Source organism: Ailuropoda melanoleuca, chromosome 5, assembly GCF_002007445.2.
Source record: "Ailuropoda melanoleuca isolate Jingjing chromosome 5, ASM200744v2, whole genome shotgun sequence".
Taxonomy (NCBI): domain Eukaryota; kingdom Metazoa; phylum Chordata; class Mammalia; order Carnivora; family Ursidae; genus Ailuropoda; species Ailuropoda melanoleuca.
Window position 1 is genome coordinate 87860909 of NC_048222.1, and position 14118 is coordinate 87875026.

General features: G+C 42.5%; 1 protein-coding gene across 1 annotated transcript in view; it reads left to right on the plus strand.

Annotated features, from left to right (window-relative positions):
• The window catches only part of MFAP3L (microfibril associated protein 3 like), a 38894-nt gene that overhangs the window by 9837 nt on the left and 14939 nt on the right, over nucleotides 1-14118 (plus strand). The window contains exon 2 of the mRNA XM_002928983.4: nucleotides 11087-11509. Within this exon, the coding sequence (XP_002929029.1) occupies nucleotides 11218-11509 (292 nt within the window). The 5' untranslated portion in view covers nucleotides 11087-11217. The remainder of the gene's footprint in view (nucleotides 1-11086; nucleotides 11510-14118) is intronic.

The following is a 14118-nucleotide window of genomic DNA, read 5'->3' on the forward strand; positions in this document are numbered from 1 at the left end:
GCTTTGCAGGCATCCCGGGGACTTATTTCAGATGGAAGGAATAGTAAGTGCAAGGGTTCCAGTATATCTGGCACATTCCAGGATTAGCAGGGCCCAGTGTGGCTGGCAGGGAGTGAGAGATGGGTAGAGAGGTCAGAAATGAAGATTGCGAGGCTGCTAGGGGCCAAATTATAGAGGCCATGGGAAGGCCTTCTCTGGCTTTTACTCTTTAACAAAGGACCCCTGGAAATATTACATTGAAATAATTTAAAAGTTTTTGTGTTTTATTTTCGTTTTCTTGAAGCATCCCCATGCCTAGATTGTTACTAGTCATTAAAAAAGGGGGGAAAAAAAAAAGTAACGCATGCCTGGTTCCTAGGACAGTCAATAAATATTTGAACACCAACCACATTTTATCATAGTGGAATTTCATGATAAAAATTATACCCCCCAAATGGCAAGAGCAGACCCAAACCTCTCTGTAGTGAATTATCAAGTGAAATGAAGATTTCAAGGCCCCAGCTGGGGACTGTGTTACGCCTTGGCCAACCCCTCAGTGGTCCAGCCCTGCAGGAATCTGATTCACCTCAGCAGTGTGGTGAGGGTGTCTGGAGGGTGTAGATGGAGGGTCCAAAGGCCTTGGGAGCTTGAGGCGGTTTTCTTTTTCATTATATCGCTTAGGATATGAGGAACACTCAAGAAGTTGCCTTCCCTACGGAGAACAAGTTACCATGTGCCGTATGATGCCCAAGCTGGTTCCTGGGCCCTCACCAAGTCCTGAATGTCTTGGCGACCACAGTTCTTTGCGCTGATTGAATTTCCTGCAGTGAGTTCTTCACTGTACATAAGAAACTCCCTGCTTGTTCCCTCTTCTTCTCCTCTTCTTTGCCACTTGCCATTCCATCCTTCAGCCAGCCCCAGCCACACTCCTGGTTGTTGTGGTCATTGAGTGGCAGCTCAGAAGGAGCCTAAGAGATGGGCCTGCAGCTCCGAGGGATCAGCTGACTCCGAGAAGTTATCTCCTAGTAAATGGCAAAACTGAGGAAAGGAGTTTGTGGGTTTTAACCCTAAAATGCTAAACTAGTGCCCTCTTCCCAGCTCACCCCAAAATTTCTGTTCTTGACTTTAACCTCAGGGTCCATCCCATTTCTTATCCCAGGAACCTAATTCCAACCCTTTACTGTATTATGAGCTCAGTTCTCTGGCTGCAGGGAGTCCTGTAGCAAGTTCCTCTTCACGTTGGCTATCCCATGGCACACTGGATACGTTCCTATTAGACATTGCTCTGTATCATGTTTGGGTATTATTAATACTGTCCTTCATACTCATGATAAGTGAAATAGCTTTATCACGGGCTATCCAAGCACAAAATAATCAACCACCCTCATAATATCACGTCAATAGAAAACTGCCCACAAGTGCATTACATCTGGCCAGTTGGGAAGCTGTCTGTGTCAAGTGGGGAAACTGAGAAAGGCACTTTCACTATGAAGGCCTTAGGAGTTTACGAAGTACACCAGAATCCACAAGAAAATGTAAATGTTGGCAATTGCCTCGGGCCATATATCCGATTTAGGAAAGCATGTTAAGAACATTGCTTCTGATTTATAGAGCAGTATACCCTGCTGCACGGCGGACATGCGTCAGCCTCTTCTGTCTGGGCAGAGAGCTGGCCAGCCTGGATCTGCAGGCAGGCAGCTAGGGGTCAGCACCTCAATAAAACATCTCCTTGACACCATGGGATCTCCTGGCCATTTTTCCAGGCGAGAGAAGAGTTCTTACTCATTGATGTGTCCAGCCTTCCAGATGCCCATCAGCCCCTGCCTGACTTCACTCTGTATATAGGGGCTTATATACTAAGTACATCAAGAACTTCTAAGGAAATGGGCTTGAGATGAAATCAAAATAAGAACTGAAAGTTGGCAGAAGTAGTACGATAGATTAGCACATGACATAAATTAACTGTACTAGAAAGAAAATGTGAATCTCCCTATACACACACTCCAAGTGAGTAGGGAAAATATTTTGAAAGGACACAATTACTTTTTAAAATGGAGGAGATACTGGAAAAATATCTTGTGATAGGTACAGGAAGACAAAGACCTACACAGAGGTGCGTCTGAGCTGGCCTTAGGTTTTATAGCTGTATAGACTCTGATAAGTGATGGTGTCAGAGATGCAAGAAAAATGCCAAGCCAGCATCTTAACCCTTTTATCTGCATTGTAATGTGTTCTGGGTATTGAGCTGGTAGCATAAAGGCACAGTGCACCAGTGCGTCTATCCCATTTGTGTTCATTTCCCAGATTTGGTTTATTCCCTGGACCATCAGATTCTGGAGGAGACATCTCTGTGATCAGTTAAGGATTTGCATTAATTGGGCCCCAAACTATTTTAGCCTATTCATTTAGAATGAGGATTGGAAGAAGCTGAGTACACACTGAAACATCAGTAAACTCTTCTAAAAGTTATACGTATGATTAGAATAGCCCTCAATGTGTGTTTCAGCTGCTGGCACAACTCAAAAATTGCCTCTGTTTGACCAAGAGATTGTAGTTTAATTCAGGCCCAGTCTGGGTGTGAGCTTTTTATCCTGGTTCTAAGCCACTAAACTGTGTGTTGCTGGGAAATTGCTCATCTTCTGTGGGCCTCCCTTTCTCATCCTGTATAAAGGGGAACCTTTATGAAAACACATGTGAGTTTTTCCAGATCTAATACTCTAGTTATGTGAACAGATAGGTATGATAGAGCTGTTTTTATCTTGCCTAATGATACTTGTACCTGTAGAGGAAAACCTTTACTGTGATTCTTTTTCTTTTCCTCCTTTTTAAAATATTACATTTTCGAGAGCTTTATTTTTTATCAGCCTTACTTTTAATCAGAAAAGCGTACCGTGTAGGAAAATTGTGATGAAGAGCCAAGAATGGTTTCTTAATATTATGCACCACCAAAAATAAAGTATTAAAAAGATGGCATCTCTGGGCCTAGCGTTCCTTTTCAGGTTTGAAAAACGGTGATTTAAAACATCCGTTTTTGAAAAGTATGTGCCTTTTGTGTATAGAAAAAACAACAAAGCATAGAATTCTGTAGAGGCCTGAACATTAGTGCAGTTGATAAAGTAGGATTGAGACCTTTTGTTCTAGCTCCTTCTAAATTGTTGGGTGAGCTTAAAAGAGCTCATCTGGTGGCCATTCACCACAGTCCAGCAAGTCAGGATATATCCTTTGTTCTACCCATTAAGTAGCTTATAAATTATCCCTGTATCACGCAGGTAATAGACAAAGGGGGTGCCAAGAATGCCACGAGGCTCTTAGTCTCTTTTTCCTCCTAGGGACTAACTACTTCCATAAGAGAGCTCTGCTTCTTCCCACGATACGCTGCCGTGTTAAACAGCTCTCAGTTTGTGACAGTTTTTAAATGTAAGTGTCACTGCGGTGGCTTGTCCTCACAAACCTTCCATCAGCCAGGACTTGCAGAGCAAGGAGAGCGTGAAGCCAGGAGGAGAGGCTCGTGCAACAGGCAGGAGCCACCATGGGCTCTGCTCAGCCACACCGCCAGCAGACAGGCCTTCTTCCAAGTATAGCAGCAACTGGGCAGTGCAGCCCCAGGGAGTTGTTGGTTGAAATTCCTAACTCATGTGTTCATGTGTATTCCACACACCGTGCCAGGCGTTGGTTCTTAGCGAATGAAACCCTCCTTTCCTCAGGGAGCTATTGGTATGACCAGAGGCACTGCCGTTCAAGAAGTCTGGAGTCCCTTTCACCCGCGGTATAGTCAGGCACTCATTAAATCCAGTGCATTCTAATTCCTGTACTTCTTTTGGATCTGCCCACGTCTCGGTTTCCCCACTGCTTTTAGTTCACACCGGTTCTTTCTTTCCTTCCTGCGTAGTGTAGTAAGCCTCTAGCCATCTCTACATCATCAGCCACACTCTGAGCAAGGTGATCTTTCTAAACATGAAACTGGCCATGTCACTTCCCCCTTCCAGAACCTGTGAGTGCGCCCCATCCTTGGTATTACACATCTTTCCTTTTGTTATTTGGACCAGCCTACTTTTCCATCCTTCTTCCCCCTCCTTTCTTCTCCATACCACGAGTTGGTGCCTAATTCCATGCAGCTCCCCAAATGTGCCAGGTTCTCTCCAATCAGCATTTTCTTGAATATGCTCTTTCTCCTTTTGGGTCAGCTTCACTCCCTTGGTCTATTTGAACTCCTTTATAATTAAACTAAAGGGCCACTTCTTATAGAATGTTCTTCCTGGCCCTTCCAGATGACTTGGGTCTCCTCTCCTGTATCCCCAGTGGATCTTTGACTCTTTCTGATGGATCAGTTTTTCACATTGGCTTTAAATTTTGCCTTACTTTTCTTTCTCCCCCTATTAGATTTGTGGATGACAGGGGGTGAGAACTAGGTCTTACCTTTGTACTCCTTATCCCTGGCAGTATGCCTGGCACAGAAAAATTTCTCTGTTATTGTGTATTGATTTGGATTGAACCGACTTATATGGGTGCTTCTAAAAGTAACCTAAAAACAATGTTCTTCCATTCTTTCATGTAATGATCCCATTTGCCATCTGAGTGAGCAATTACCTTTGTGTTATTAGAGGCATTAAGTATCTCTACACATATAGATTCTAGAACATCTATAGGGAAGAAACAAAGACAGTATGAATCTTTGTGCAATACAAGTGGACATTGAGATAAAACTTATTAGACTTAGCACTTAAATGATTTGATTCTGGACTGTAGTAATTACTACAGGAATATTCTTGTTCTACAAGTTTTTTGGACTTTGACTTTGGATTCTCATAATTCATATTCAGACACCACCTGTATATGTTGATCTTAAAATTGATCTTAAAAGAAGTTAGGGGAGTCCAAATTGAGGCCACAACCAAAATGGCCTTAGTTGCCTACCAGTTTTAAAAAGTTAGTGTTTATGATTTAATGAATATTTCAGTGTTTCTCTTCATTTCCCATGAAGTTGGGATTTCTTCTCCTTGCTGCATGAGGAGAAACCTATCAAGAACATAATAAAAAGGGAAGAAAGAAAGAAAAAAAGAAAGAAAGAAAGAAAGAAAGAAAGAAAGAAAGAAAGAAAGAAAGAAAAAGAAAGAAAGAAAGAAAGAAAGAAAGAAAGAAAGAAAGAAAGAAAGAAAGAAAAAGAAAAAAAGAATGTGTTCTAAACTAAAAGGCAGCCTTTGTGTCTACGGCATCATTTATGCACAAATGAAAATAGTGGTGACTCTCAATAGATGTTGTGACAAAATCTAGTTATGTAACTATAAAATTACTCATCATAGTTGATGGGGAAATGCCAAGAAAAAACAATGTATATTCATTTAGTCCAAAGCACCCTTAAACAAGGGGCACTTTCCTCCCAACTCCAGAAATATATGGTCAACAGTCATATCTTATTATAGGTGAAGGAACAAAAATAAGATACAACAAAGCATTTTATGACATGTTTTTCAGATAAAGTGCAATCATTGGGAAATAGAGAAGAGGCTGAGGAAAGAAAGGACATTTGATGTTTGCTAAATATTTTCTCTTTTATTTATAGAAAATATTCTATGAAAGTTTTCCCAAAGGCCATGAGCAAACAGATGAAGCTTAACAATTTGTCCATTGTAGCTTTTGTTAAACCCTGGTTTTGGAATCTGTGGCCTTTGTTCTTGTATTTTGAAGGACTGCATTTTAAGCTGCTGGATTATAGTACTCGTGGTTTAGTGTTTGGTAGCTAAAATGTCTTTCACAATGTTATAGTGTTATTAACTGAACTTTTCACGATGCTGTCTGTAACATCTGACAAGCTGTGCAAAGTACATTTGTAGAATATTTCCTCAGTGCCCAAAGTGACATGATGTCTGTATGTTTTTCTGGCAACACATTGTGAATTTACTCCAGTTGCCATTGGATCCCACATAAGTGTGGCTTCATACAGTACATGTGTAAGCATTACTTTGGGTGCCCAGTACTAAGAAAACTCTACAGAGCTATTTGCCAGAGCTTCTTCCATCAAGGAGCTCTGCTTGTAATTGTGAAAAGAAGTTTCCTCAACACAAAGCTAAGAAAAATGCAAGATCATATGCCAGGGAAGAGTGTCACAAATTCGGTAAAAGCTGCAGGCTCATTGGAGGATTAAAAGGACCGGGATGGCTGTGAGCTGTGGGGCTGTGGCAAGGGGAAGGTGGAATTGGGATGGGTCTTGGCTAGGCAGTCAACAAACATCTCTTCCAGGTGTCACCCAGACCAGCCAGTGCTCCTTCTGCATACCCACCGCTAAGCTCACTGCACCTGGAGAACATACTCGAATTAGCTATATCTCTCCCTAGTAGATTATAAGTGGACTGGCCTATGGCTTATTGAGCTTTGTAGCATTCCCACACCCCACTGCCTGCCCCAGACCCCTAGCAGTGTGGCCAGCACAGAAGCCATACTTAAAAAAATAAACAAACTAAAAGGGCGTGGTATGAGATCTGGTGAATTCCTACTAAAAACTTTGAATTCATTAGTGTTGGTCAGTTAAATGCATTATTTTTGAAAATATTTTGAAAATATTTGAACATAAATGTTCACAGAGAGTTTTTGAGTAATTGCGTTGACACAAACAACCTACAAATTATACATTATGATTTCTGTACTTTGGTAACTTTTCAAAATGGGAAAGGATGGGTGTGAGATGGGGGAGGAGGAATGAGTTTGCTAACTGAAATCCCTGCATTAAGATCAAAATCTCTGCCTCTGTACCTGTGAAGGTCTCTAAGGGAACTAGTTACAGTTTTGGAACAGTTGCTGTGTTTCTAGCCCAAAGTACCTACTGACATTATTAAAATATAATAGAACAGCAGTGTCCCATTCTCTTTATTCTTGCTAGCGCAAGGTGTTTGCAAGTAAAAAACCAAAGTGGCCAGCCTTTGTTTGAAAGCAGTTTTAGAGTTCTGCATTTTAAAACCCAGTTTGATCTCCCATTTGTCACATTCTCCCTCGTGAAAAAAGAAATATAGTATATTTACTACACACACTTACTGGAACCTACCCCATACTTTGTCCTGTCTTTCATTCTCCCCCAAGCTATTTAGTCAGGCATCGGCTCTGGTACAGGCATCAGGGAGTCAGAGAGGAGCGACCCCAGATACTGTCCTCAGGATGCTCAGTGCAGTGTCTGCCCAGAGGGGCAGCTTGTGTATTTTCAGACTCAAGTCCCTGCAAAAGGACCCAGTGCTGAAAATCCCTTGTAATTACTTCCAGTGGTGGGAGGGCAGTCAATCACGTCTTAAACAAAACCAAAAACAAGGTAGGTCTTTTAAATGCTATAATAAAAATCAACTTGAGAAGCATAATTTCAGCAAAGGATGCTTTATACATTATGCTGACAATTCTTGTTTATCAAGCTGAGTGTTATGTAAGTGTGTTATGTACATTTGATCATGAATCCTTATCATTGTCCTGTACTTGGTGTTCTTGGCCAAAAACACACAACCAATGAGGGTGGCTAGATCCCGGATCCTGGGCCAGTCTACCTACAACCTGAGGCCATGCTCTTAAAAACCATTCTGTATTGAATAGGTCAGCTTTACAACTTCCCTGTTCAAAGGAAACCACAAGTTAGCCAAGTAAAGAAAACATTTACAAAGTCATAACAGGGTATGTGTCATGCTGTTGCAGCCTGTGCTATCTCCCTTAGACCACAATTCCTGCTGGTGGAAAAATGTGTTGGCCTTCCTGGGGCAGGAAGGCACTCGAGTCCACGGGGGAGAATGGAAGTCTACAGCACTAAGAAAACTCTTTGTCTTTCCCACTGAAGCAACATATGGTCTGAAGTTAATTTATCACCTCTGAATTATTTACCTCTTCAGTTTCATTGTCTACAGAATTGGAATAATTATTTCTGCCTTTGGAGAGAGATTCATTTATTCAGTAACTTATTGCCAGGGACAACTTCAGACACTGCAGATGCCAAGATGAATGAGGCAGACAGAACGGTTAGTGTGGTACACATCCCAAGGATAGACATAAACACTTGTGGAACAGAACAGAGTTTAGAAGTAGACTCACCGCTTTTGACAAGAAGGAAAAATAATCCATTGACAAAATGAGAGTCTTTTTTAGAAATGGTGCTGAAACAACTGGATATCCATGTGGGGGAAAAATGAACCTCAGACCTTACCTCATGCGATACATACACACACAGCAAATACCGGAATGCATCAGTGTAAACATGGCGCACAAGGGAACTTTTGGTGATGATGGAAACGTTCCATATTTTGTTTATGTCAATACCCACTAAAATGTATACCTAAAATTGGTACATTTTATTGTTTGTGAATTATACCACAGTAAAGTTGATCTTAAAAAAGAAATCCTATCCTCTCACTCCTTTGCTTAAAATTTTCTAGTGAACATTAGGTAAAATCCAAACTCCTTACTCTGTCCTGCGAAGTCATAGGTGATCTGGACATGTCTACTCCTCTGACCATCTTACAGTGCCCCATCTGCTTTTGTTGTTCTTTCTGGAATGCTCTTCTCCAAGATCTAGGTGGCTAATTCTTAAAGAGCCTGCAGCTCAGGGGCCACCTCCTTGGTGAAGTTCCCTCCTTGTGAAGTTCCCACCTCCTCAGTGAAGTTCTCCCTGATTGCCTAACTCAGCACTTGAGTACATCACGGTGTGTTTTCCGCAGCATGCATCATTAGCTGAAGTTCTTATTTACGTGGTATTTATTTATTGTCTGTTTTTCCCCCTGAGAATATAGTATCCACATAACAGGAAAGGTCTGTCTTGTCTACTCTTCTATCTCTACAATATGCAGGCAGACCTACAATAATATCTGCCTAATAGTTGACATTCAGTAATTATTAAAAAACTAATATAATAAAGTAATAAAAAGGGTAAGGAATTAAGATTCTCTAACGGAGACAGTGCAGAAACACTGAAGGTTGCTAAGTAAAGAAATGGCACCACAGACTTTGGGTTGCAGAATGGTAGTAGGGACTGGATTGGGATCCGGGGTAAGACTGAAGGCAGGCAGGTCATATAGACGGCAACCGCACCATTTCTGGTAAGGAAAAGATAGGGAGGCTAAACTGAGGCTTACTCAGAGGATGCAAGGGATGGAACAGTCCAAGCAATATTTAAGAGATGGAATCAGCAACCTGTAGCTATGTTCTGAGGGGCCAAGGGTCATAGTGGAAATGAGGATTCTATCCATGCATACCTGAGCTAATGGTGGTGCCCTGAACTGATACAAGGGATGCGGGAAATATAGCATAGTTAGCAGGTGAGTTTGGCTTGGGAATGTTAATTTTGAGTTACCTGCAAAGCATCCTGCTAAAGCTGTTCAGTGGACAGTTGGTAATACCAGTCAGAAATTCAGGAAGGAGTCAGGACTGAGGACATGGATTTCAGAGTTATTAAATAAAGGCATGGAAATGGAACTTCGGTAAGAGCTGAGGGTAAAAAGAGAAGAGGGCCAATGATGAAACTCTAGGGGTTAACTGCCTCGTAAGGACTGGAAAGAAGAAGAGGAACCAGTAAAGAATAATGAGAGCAGTTAGGAGGAGCAGAGTGCAGAAGCCAGGGAAGGAACTTTGCTCACAAGTTAATAGTGGCAATTGCCACAGAGATCTGGCAAGAGAAAGACTGAAAACTTGGCAACTTGGAGTGACTGGTCACTTGAGCAAGAGCTGTTTCAGTGAAGAGCAGGCAAAATACAGAATGTAGTCATTTGAGGAGTGAGGGGCGGGGTGGGGGAGGGAGTTAGGATAAGACAGAGAATTCTTTCCAAAAGGTGGGAAAGTAGGAATTCATGCCTGCACAACCTAGTAGGAGAAAGCTCTTTTGAGAAAGGTAAGGATACCACTGGGTTAAGGTGCTTGATTCAAAAGCTTAAGGCATCTTGGGAAAAGGATAGTGAACGGACTCAGCACTGATACACAGATTGCCAGATGTCCCCGAGGGCCTGGCAGGGGTCTGAGATGGTTCCTTTAGTTTGGCAGTAATGCCATGGTTGTATGATTCTCTCCAGTAGGTGCTCCAGCCTTCTGGGTGCAGAGCCAGGATGACAAGTGATCGGCTTGATCCCAGTTGTATACTGGCAGAGTAGTTGTGGCAGAAGGACAGGGGGTGAGGATATTGGGGATTGTGGTCCATGTGATTAGACTGAGAGAGGCATGGAGTATGCAGGTCAGGGTGGGGAGGGGCACAGAGATAGAGACTGAGGAAACTAGAAGGGCTAGAAAGTTCAGTGAGGGGAGTAAGAAATCTGGAAGGACGGTTGGGTGCAGTTAAAGATGGCAGAACTTCAGAACTACTTAGAGCTTCAGAATTTAGAATGTGGAGAGATGAAAGGTCCAGGGTGTGGCGACATGATTCATGGATGAAATGGAGGCTAAAGATGTAGGTGAAGGTTAGATCTTTGGACATAAGCAGTGCAGCCACCATAATGTCACCCCATTCATACTGATGTTCCCCTGCCTCCAGGAGATGGATGAAGATTGAAACCAGTGAATTCAGTGAGTGATCACAAGTTGGTAGATAATGATTAAATGGAGCAGAGAGAGGTAGATGGTATGAAGCTCAAAGGAGCATGGGCAGTTGCCTGAATGTGGGCAAGGCATATCTAGAAGCCGTAATGGGGAGTGAGGAGGATGCCGGACAGATTCTGGTGGAGCCCTTCCATATGCTGGCAGCACACAAGCTGGGACCACTGAAATCAACTGGAAGGAAAGGGAAGAGGATAAGAAGGACCCCAGGTGAACAGTCAGGCCATCCACCATAGAAAGAGGTGATTGGGTAGAAGGAGACCTTATCATGCTAAATGAAGGAAGCCTGAATTGGTTTGGGAACTCTCTGAAGTCATGTGATATAAATTTAACATACAAAATATATATTTGTTCTTACTAAGAGCTGTATGTTTCAATAGCAAAAATAACATTACACTGTTACGATTTCTGTGAAAAATATAATTTAACATTCGGAATATCTTCTAATTTGTGTGTTTAAAAATTATATAGGTGTGTATTTTAGCTGGGTTTCTAACATTTTATAAATCATGTTGCTAAAGTATGAATGCTAATATTTATGTGTGTGTGGATTTTTTATTTTTAACAGGTTCTTAATCAAGAACCAGCTCTATGGATCCAGGACAGGTTTGTCCCATGGCCTGCTCTAAACAGCGTGTTTTCCGATAGAAGATTCCATTGGCAAACCATCTCTGTTGCCTTATAGAGCAAGCAAAGAAGATGGATCAATTGAAGAACCATCTGCCTGTGTGCTTTCTACCTACTGTGCCCTTTTTAATCCTAGTATCCACTCTAGCGACTGCTAAGAGTGTGACTAATAGCACTTTAAATGGCACTGACGTGGTCTTGGGCTCTGTGCCTGTAATCATTGCCAGAACTGACCATATCATAGTCAAGGAAGGGAACAGTGCCTTGATTAATTGTAGTGTTTATGGCATCCCTGATCCACAATTCAAGTGGTATAATTCCATTGGCAAGCTGCTGAAAGAAGACGAGAAGGAGCGAGGAGGAGGTAGGCTTTCAAGTTGTGTCAAATGTCATAAAATATAAACACAGACTCTGGAAGCCACACTGGGAATGTTAGTTGCTCTTATTCAAGTCATTTAAAGATCTCATTCTGTCTTCTTTGCTAAGGCAGGAGAGAGAAATATATATCCGTAAGATTCGAAGCAGTAATTAATTCATAGTTTTCACTCTTTCGACTCAGAAGACAAAGGGCAAACATAAAAGTCTCTTAAAAGGCCTCTTGGAATGTTGTAGTATAATGCATATAAAATGTTACAGGGACAAATGTAAAGTGGATTTTCCATTAGTATACATTCCATTTATAAGGGAGTTTTATTTTGTTTCATGGAGCTAGCTCCAGTGAACAATATAGCAGGTGTTTATGGTTAAATGCCAGTTTAATTCATTGACTGGATTTAAGGACCACACTTCTTAAAGGAAGTCTCTGTGCAAGGTTGCCAGCCACTGACTAGAGATGGTTCTGTGCTCCTGAAGACCTGGCTGAAGTTTCTAGATTGTCTGTTGCAGCTGAGGCCAAGAGAGGGAGGATTCAATAGCAAGAAATAACATGTGGCAATAGGGGAATGTTTGGTTTTTAATGAGTGCATTTCTGGCCAGAAAAATGTGAATCATCTACCTAAGCACCAAGCTTGCTTCAGGAAATTCTCCAGCCAGAGAGAGGATTGGCTGGGTCATTGTGAATCAGTACATTTCTCGTTTTAGATGGGAGAGGGACTTGTCTGAAAACCCAAGCCTGCTCTCGTTGGCCTGAAGGAGTTAACGTGCTTTCTGAAGCCTTTACTGTGTGAAGTAAGGCGCTGGGGGTGGGGGAGTAAAAAGTCCACTGTTCCTGAAGTAGCAGCTTATTAGTTTCTGTCACCTGTCATTCATATTGTGCTTCCCATCCCATAGCCCTTTGGCCAATGAGTAATCTCCAGACAGTGTCTGCTCCAAGAAAACCTACATTTGTAACCTCTTTCCCTCATTTCATCTTACGTACTCTGAAAAAGAGTAGAGGCTAATGCCTTATGTTTCCTCGGGGGCTGAGTGAATGGAGTTTTCTTGCAATTACATACTTCTGGTTCCCAGCTGTGTTGCTCATGGTTGAGGCCGTTAACAGTCCAGCTACCTGGGATGTGGGGTTTCCTTGTGGCGCTCTCATTCCATTGCTTTTGGTTAGCCATTCAAGGATGTACAATATGACAGAGCTTCTTCCCTTAATGAAAATATTGTGTGTTACATATCACATGTGTGTCTGTCGGCTTAACCTGGGAGAGTGGAACTCTTTGCCCACCAAGTAAAATTATGGGGCCATAGAATTTTTAAATTGGAAGGGACTTAGAGACAATGTCATCCAGATCCCTCTTTTACCCACATTTCCCCCAAGGTCCTACTGTTATTAAGTGGCTGTGACTAGAGCCTTCACTGCTGATGCTAAGAAGACGAGATACCACCGCCCCTTAGCCCAGAATTGGTTTCCATTCCTCCCGTTCCTTCCTCCCAGACCACAAGTCAAAAGGAAGTGATATCACACTTGTAAAGGGGGCAGTAACCATGGCAACATATACACTCTCAAGTCCCTGTGCTTCATCAGATCTCTCCGCAGGCTGGGCCACTGACAGGAATAACAAGGTCACTGAAGTGAGGGGAACAGGGACTCCAGACCTGAATCTACCTTTCGCGTGGACACTGAAGCACAGGTTATGCCCGGTGCCCTGGGGCTGGGGCACTGAACCCCTGATTCTTAGGGAGGAGGAAGACTGTGGGAACCTCATAGTGCTGGGGCCTGAATTTCAGGTGTGGCATTTTGAGTGCAGTCCTGAAGTAGTACCTTTCGGCTTCAAAGAGATCGCATGTTGCCTCCATTGAAAAGTCCTTCTAGCTATTCACTCTGTTGGGCCGGCACACGCTGCACCTTGCCTTCTCTATCTGTGTCTTGGGAGGCTGGGCTAGAGGGAAGCCACACGGCTCGGTTTCCCTTTGTCCTGCAGGTGCTCAGGTGGCCCTATGGTAGCAGCCCGTCCCGGGACCCCGGAAGCAGGCGTAGCCACCAAAAGCCTTTGGCGCAGACGGCTGCTCCATCAGAAGGCCGCGCTCGAGTCATGGTGCAGCCAGCAGTCTTGCTGATAAGCCAGTTCGCTGTTTTTAAATCTCATAAGGAGGATAAACTGCCGATTTTTAAAAAGAACTCATGATACTAGTACCTGATGTTCCAGCTCAGCTTCTGTGTTACGATGTATAACAATAGTAACCTCGGAACATAAGTAACGCGGGGTAATACACAAAACACTGCACCTAACAACAGAGCAAGACATGAGAAACAGTAGAAATGAGACTCCTCATCATGAAATAGAATTTTAGCACTCAAGTGGCCTATTAGAGGACCCATAAGTCTTTAACTCCTCCTTTCTGTTGGGGAAAATGCCCATATTATAACGATGGACAAAAATGTCAGTTTTCAGGCTGATAGTCTAGAAGTTTAAATGGAGCAGTGTTTCATTTATAACTCAACAAAGAGGTAATTGAATATAGTATGAAAAATGATGCTAATATCCCAGAATGTTACCTAGATACAATAGACTACTGTTAAAATCAAACTAACAAAATTAATGCAAT